The following is a 7,327-nucleotide window of genomic DNA, read 5'->3' on the forward strand; positions in this document are numbered from 1 at the left end:
AATGGAGACTGTAACTCAATCACGTTTTCTGTCCGGACTTCCAATCATCTAAAATACAGTAAGAGATGAAAATATTAGACCGACAGATGTAAAGAAAAGGTAGGGAAGTAGAATAACTTTTTCCACTTTTTCCTGGCATCTTTCCCGACTGCTAATCATCCGTTGCCTCCTTTTCAGGCTCACCTGTGGTTGGCGGAGGAGTATCCGCTGAAACTACAGGAGCAAGTGATGCCTATTGTAGATCTTATGGCCATTAGCTCTTCGCATTTTGCTAAACTTAAGCATTTCATCCAGATGCAACTACCTAGTGGGTTTCCCGTTAAGATTGGTAAGTCTCTCTCTCTCTCTCTCTCTCTCTTTCTCTCTTTTCTCTTCTCTTTTATCTTCCCTTTTATCTTCCCTTTTTTCTCTTCTCTTTTATCTTCCCTTTTTTCTCTTCTCTTTTTTTTCTCTCTCTCTCTCTCTCTCTCTCTCTCTCTCTCTCTCTCTCTTTTTCTTTTTCTTTTTCTTTTTCTTTTTCTCTTCCGTCTTTCTCTCCTCTCTTTCTTTTTCTCTTCCCACTTTCTTTTTCTCTTCCCTCTCTTTCTCTCCTCTCTTTCTTTCTTTCCCCCCCCTCTCTCTCTCTCTCTCTCTCTCTCTTTTTTATCTTCCCTTTTTCTCTCTCTCTCTCTCTCTCTCTCTCTCTCTCTCTCTCTCTCTCTTTTTTTCTTTTTCTTTTTCTCTTCCCTCTTTCTCTCCTCTTTCTTTTTCTCTTCCTCTCTCTCTCTCTCTCTCTCTCTCTCTCTCTCTCATCTCTTTCTTCTCCCCCCTTCTCTCTCTCTCTCTCTCTCTCTCTCTCTCTCTCCTGTTTTTACCATTTTCATTTTCTATTTTTATTAAATCCTTTTGTTCCCAATATTTTATAAATAAAAACGTTGATATACTAACTAAATACATAAGTTTAATAAGTCTTTTTCATATCATTTACTAATATACACATAAATCGTTACAATAACCTTCCCATGACGTTCACATTGCTTCTCTCTTAAAGCTGGTTAAACATTAACATCTGCCCTGAAAATAAAATGTTTTCAGTTATCTCTCAAAGCTGCTTAAACACTGACATTTACCTTGAAATAAATATTCCCCATTTAATGCTTGCGTATGCATTAAGACAAACCCGTCACCTCTCCTTGAGATTATAGTTTGGTGTATGGCAATACTTGTGCGTAGGTAGGCTGTATCGATCGATACATTGTATTAATTATGCTGGACTTAAGACCTACTCTTTGAAAGTTTCTCATTATTATTATTATTATTATTATTATTATTATTATTATTATTATTATTATTATTATTATTATTACTATTATTATAATCATTATTATTATTAGTTTGAAAAGCCAAATGCCGTAAGCCCAAGAGCTGCAACTGTGGAAATAGCCCAGTGAGGAAAGGAAATGAGGAAACACAGAATGTGTGACTGAGTGTACCCTCAAACAAAAGAACTCTAAACCCAAGACAGTGGAAGACTATTATTATTATTATTATTATTATTATTATTATTATTATTATTATGATTAATTACTAAGACTTATCTGTAGCAAAGAAACTACTTGGGGAAAACATTGAAGAAATCACTTACTTAAAAATCTCATCACTTTGAGACCTATGGAATTCACTGCGCCATTTTCCCTTTCAGAAATCCCCCTCTTTCACGTGTTGACGGCTAGAATCACATTTGGCAACATCTTCGGTCTGGACGAAGCCATCAGCAATGTCGGCACCGTCAGCGAGGAGGAGAGACTGTCGTGCGTCATAGACGACTCTGTTTTCGAAGCCCCGACGGGCTATACCATCATTGGTAAGGGATTTGAGGGTCGCTTTTGGAGATGCATAGACTCTGGTTTCCAAGTTGAAAGGTTTTTAAAAGCCTATATTGGGAGGATTTTGAAAGTTTTTGAATTGTTAATCAAAGGTATTAATTTTAAAAACCAAATTCTCACAGCTGTTTTCTTTTAAAAACCAATTTGTTCCGTAACCGAAATACAAACCACGCTATTTACATTGGGTTTACCTTTTAGCGCAGCTGAAATGGCGAGCCATTAGAATTTAACGAGGGTGTATTACCCCCGCGCTAGTTGGGGGGGGGGGGGGTAAGGGAGTGGTAGCTAGCTACCCCTCCCCCCCTCACACACAGGTGAATGCTCACTTTCACTTTTGGCTCGGACTCGGACAGACGTCTCTGTCTTGGTCCTCTCTTGGCAGCCATTGTTTGTTTTGTCTTTACTTAATCGCTTACTTTTCTTTTACTCAATATATATGTAAACATGTTTTCATGTTTGTGTATATATTTGAGTATAGAAATCAGTAAGTTTCCTTTTCAGAGTTGTGTGTGTAGTGTACGTTATCTCCGTGGAGTCCTCGGCAGTTAGGCCACCACGGCGTAATTTTATGGGTTGCGATCGAGTTTGACTTCGCTCTCTCTCTCTCTCTCTCTCTCTCTCTCTCTCTCTCTCTCTTGAGGTCGTTCACCCTTTTTACTACGTTTTACTACGCCCCTCGTAGCTTCCTTTCTGTGTGGGGGGGGGTTGCTACGCTGTACGTTTTGTCTCAATTAGTTTATGAATCTAATTGTAGTTGTTAATTTTTCAGCTTGTAGAACGATTCCTTTCGGGGTTTTCGTTCCTTCTTTAGTGTTCATACATTTTTTAATTACATAATTACATAGTTTCATAATTATAATTGTTATATTTCTGTTTTGGTTACAGCTCTCCTTCCGTGAGTGCAAGTGGTTATGAGGGCACGTGCCTGTTGTGTAATTCTTGTTTCCTTTCCCTCGGGATTCCTCTTCGCAGCCTTCCCGGGGGAATGAATGTGTACTAATGATTTTTGTTTTATTTTTTTACAGTTACCGATCTAGTTCGTTTCTGTAATATGGCAACGGTGTGAGCTGTCTTGTGGAGGCCTGGGGATTCGGCTGTTGCTGCCTCCCCTTTGGGTTTTCGTCAGGGGCATGTCTCCTTCTACTGGAAGTACTCCCGTGATGATTGACAGCTCTCCAGTTCATTTTAGAACTCTCAGGAGGCTTGCCTCCTTGGGTGGGTAACTTTCCTTCCGAGGGAAGTTTTTCCTGTCCAGGCTTGAGTTTTTCCCCTTTTGGGGGGTTCTTCTCTTGCCTTTTTTTTGTGCGACAATGCTCTTGGTGCTGAGCGGTCACACCTGCAGTTTCGCTCAAGGGGCTGGGCAACTGCAGGAGCCCCTCTTCGGAGGATTGCTCCTTTTAGGTCACTGGCTGACCAGTCTCTTCCACGAAGTGTTTCTCTTTCGTTCGCGAGAGAGTACACTCATAGAGACTCCTCTTCTCTTGCTGTTGCTGTTGGCCTCCCTCGCCGTAAGGCCCACCGTCCGCCTCGTCGTAAGGGCCTCTCATCTCCCTATAAGGGTGCTAAGAGGCGCCTTTTTGAATCTCCGTTTGCAGCCTACAACTCCTTCTTCTTGATCTTTCGCCCTGGTGCAGATGGACAGCAGTCTGATCTTGTCTTCCGATGGGCAACGGTCTTCCTGACGGACAACGGTCTTCCAACGGACATCAGTCTCCCGGCGGACAGGCAACGATCTTCCGATGGACATCTGTCTCCCGACGGACAATGATCCCTTCGGGGCAAAGGGTTGCCTCCCACGGGGGTTCTTTCCTTGCGTGTCAGGGTTCCCCTGCGCGCCCTTCTGCTGTGTTCTCTCCTGCTCCTGCTCAGTGTTAGCGCACAGGCGCTCTCCTGCTCATCACCGCTCTACTGATCGCTAGTGCTCTCCTGTTCGCCAGCGCTCTCCTGTTCGTCAGCGCTCTCCTGATGATCATCTCTGCTGTTCCTGTTGGTTCCTGTTACGTGCCTTGTGCGCCCACGTTCGCCCTCGCGATCTAGAACTTCGGTTCAGGTCTGGGTCAAGGACTCTTCCTCTATGCGCAGGCTTCCACGTGTTGCCTTCTGCTCGTCAGCGATCATCAGCTCGCCAGCGACCTTAGACGCGTCAACGTTCACCTGCTCGCCAGCGATCTCCTATGCGTCAACGTTCACCTGCTCGCCAGCGATCTCCTATGCGTCAACGTTCACCTGCTCGCCAGCGATCTCCTATGCGTCAACGTTCACCTGCTCGCCAGCGATCTCCTACGCGTCAACGATCGCCACGTGTGTCAGTTCCCCTGACCACCATCAGTAGCGATCTAGCGCTCACCTGCTGTGGACCACGATCTCCGGTAGCTGAGTCTTGCCGTAGATCTTCCTCCTGCTCGCCAGCGCTCACCTTTTCTTCTGTCCTTCTGTGCGCCTGCTTTCTTCATTTGCCAGCGCACATCTGCGCGCCCTTCTTTGCCACGCACCAATGGGCGCCAACGGTTTTCTGACCGTTTAGGATCGCCTGATTAACAGCTGGCTTCAGCGCTCACCTTCCTGATGCACCTGCGCGCCTTCTGTTAGCGCGATGCGCGCTAACCATCACTACTCTCTCTCGCGTTGGCCACCGCCTACGCACCCGCGCGATTCTTCATCTGCTTGCTAGGGTTTTTGTTAACGCACCACCGCTCGCCGACGCGCCATCGCCCACCTGCGCGTCAGCGCTCACCAGCTCACCACCGATCGCCTGTTGATCCACATCGCCAGCGGTCTTCCTCACCCACGCGACAGCGCGTTTCCTCGCCATCGCGCCAGCGCTTGCGTTCGCCGCCTCGGACACGCGCTCATTCACCTGCCCACCCTCGCGCCCACTCGCCTGCGCGCCCGCTCGCCCGCGCGCCCGCGCGCCCGCGCACATGCTCTCCAATGTTCGCCCGCGCGAACCGACGGTGTTCCGTCGCGCGAACCGCAGTGTTCCGTCGCGCGAACCGACGGTGTTCCGTCGCGCGAACCGACGGTGTTCCGTTGCACGAACGTCGGCTTAATTCTTGCAGTGTCCATTGCTCGTCTATGGGTTATCGCTCGTCGACCACCAGCTCTCGCCCTTCCTACCACGTTCACCCTCCTTCTGCGCTCCTTCGCTCACCTTCGTTTGCGTTTCTGCATGACCGCGCATGGGCGCTTCCACGTTCGCCCACGCGCAAATCATTGATTTACTATCGCGCGAGCTCCAGGGCGATTGCGACCACGATTCCCATTGGGGTTTTCGCAGCATGGCCAGCCCTGGCGAGTTCTTCTGGAGCGTATTTCCAGAACACGGCCTCACCCCGTAAACGCAGAGCATGGCACTTGCAAGAATAGGAAGAATCTTCAGGGAGGTCTGAGCAACACTCCTCTTTCCAGAACCTGGGTTAGCCCTTCCCCGTCATTCCCTGGAAGGATTTTTGGCGGGGGCTTTCCGTTCGAGATTTCTCCATCGCCCAAGGGGTGACTGCTAACCCTTTCCTCTTCTCCACCTCGTGTAGGGGGCTTAACAGGTCCTTTCCCTCCTCGGTTACGGCCCGAGGTTTGGTTCAAGGAAGCTACAGGAAGGTCATGGGTACTTTCCTCCTCTCGGGCTCAGGCACCTTGCCGTTTCGTCGTTAAGTATCTTACTTGCGGGCAAACTCGATGTTGGACCATCTGGACGCGCTGACCGAGGGCTTCCTTTCGGGTGTCTCATCCGTGGATGTCGACAACCTCAGACACCCTTCCATCCTTGAGAAGAGTTTGTTTGTGCCCAAGGACAGAGACTTAGACAGCGGCTGTGCGGAGGAAATCGACTTCCGTTTTCACTCCTCCAAGGCGCTTTCTTCCAGACTCTGCAGGGCTCCAGTGCCTTTTTCTTTCAACCACTTCGGCCTAAGTTATTGGCTACGACAACTGAGACAAGGTGTCCAATTGCAGTTTCCTCCTGTCAGGAACAGATGGCACGGGAGGCTCCCGGGGGGGGGGGGGGGGGGGGGGGGGCGGGGGGGGGGGGGGGGCATAGTCCTAAAGGGAGCGGCAGAGTTCACGAACTCTGGGATTGGCACCCCCCCCCTTGCAGGTGTCTCGCTGGGAGGATGCTTAAGGTTTCTCATCCAGATGACAGCTTCCCGATGCCCATTCACGCACGATCTCTGTGATCAGCCAAGGATATCGCGCCTGCCGTCTCTGTCAGCGAATTCAGTGTCTCTGAACCTCTATGCCATAGGGTCGGCAAGAGTTGCCCGTTTGGGCAGAATGATCCATACCTTAGGAGAAGGTCCTCCATGGGGTCATCGACGGCTTCACCCCCGGCTTCTTCAGTCGATCCTTTCTTGTAAGGAAGTATCTTGAGTCGGGAGTTCCGTAGTCGACCTCTCAGTCCTGATCAAGTTTGTCGAACAAACTTCGTCCAGCGTAGAACAGCAGAATCGATCAGACTGGTAACGAGGCGACAGGACTCCTTAAACCGTGGATCGGAAGGACGGGTACTTTCAGTTCCCATTCCATTCATCTTCCAGGGAGCTCGTGGAATTCAGCCTAGACTGCAGGTATTCCTGCTTATGATGCAGTGTGGCGATCCCGCCATGGCATCGCAGGTTTTTTACCCCAGAGAACTCTCCCTGCTTTCGTCATGGCCACTCAGGTGCAGGCTTCCGCCTCCTTCGCTTTTTGGAGGGCTGGTCAACTCCGGTAGGCTCGGGTTCGACCTTCTTCAGCGCTGGGACAAGCTTCCGGATGCTTACCATGAGCGTGGGTTCATGGTATTTTGCTAGGAGCCTTCTCTCTTCTGCCTCAACATTTGGAGTATCTGGCCATGATATTGAGTCAACGGCCTTACCACGTTGGAAACCCCGCTTCTCGTCCGTCCAGCGAGGTTAAGCAACGTCGGTTCTGGTCGGTACTTGGATGGGTAACCACCTGGGGACGCCAGATTGTGTTGCCACCTCCTCCGAGCCTTCCCTTCAGTTGACTGGGGCAAGGCTGAGGAGAGTCGCAGTACCTGTTCTCGGTCAAGCAGAGCTTTCAGCCCTACCTTGGAACGTTTCCTAGTTCTCCTTTCCTCATTGACCCGTCTATAGTTCCCTAATGGTCGCCTCAGGATAAGTTCCATGTGGGCCGGTCCAAGTTCCGGTGGTTTCAGGCAACGATTAACCGGACTTCCTGGCCCCTATGGGACCAGCGGAACTATTAGACCTGCAATAGGTGGTGACCTATGGAACCTCTTGATGGGAGTGGATATTCTCGTCCTTTCCCCACATTCTTGATGCTGTTCTCGGACTCGTCAAAAAAAAGGGGGGGGGTGTGCATGTTCCGGTCCAGGCTTATGGTCAGGACCTGAAGGATACCTCTCCATCATTCAGGCAGGCTTAGGGGCCGTAGTCTGGCCCCTCTACAGATCATACAGCTCCTGCCGAGTCGCTCCGTGAGCGTCGACTTCATGATTCTGG

At 49.5% G+C, this 7,327-nt stretch overlaps 1 protein-coding gene across 2 annotated transcripts in view; it reads left to right on the forward strand.

Moving 5' to 3' along the window:
* LOC137627094 (ankyrin repeat domain-containing protein 13D) overlaps positions 1-7,327 on the forward strand; it is a 76,676-nt gene that overhangs the window by 49,516 nt on the left and 19,833 nt on the right. For both annotated transcript variants that reach the window (XM_068358105.1, XM_068358106.1), the window contains exons 12-13: positions 178-328; positions 1,682-1,843. In XM_068358105.1, coding sequence (XP_068214206.1) covers positions 178-328; positions 1,682-1,843 — 313 coding nt within the window. The remainder of the gene's footprint in view (positions 1-177; positions 329-1,681; positions 1,844-7,327) is intronic.

Source organism: Palaemon carinicauda, chromosome 34 (genome assembly GCF_036898095.1).
Source record: "Palaemon carinicauda isolate YSFRI2023 chromosome 34, ASM3689809v2, whole genome shotgun sequence".
Classification (NCBI taxonomy): Eukaryota; Metazoa; Arthropoda; class Malacostraca; order Decapoda; family Palaemonidae; genus Palaemon; species Palaemon carinicauda.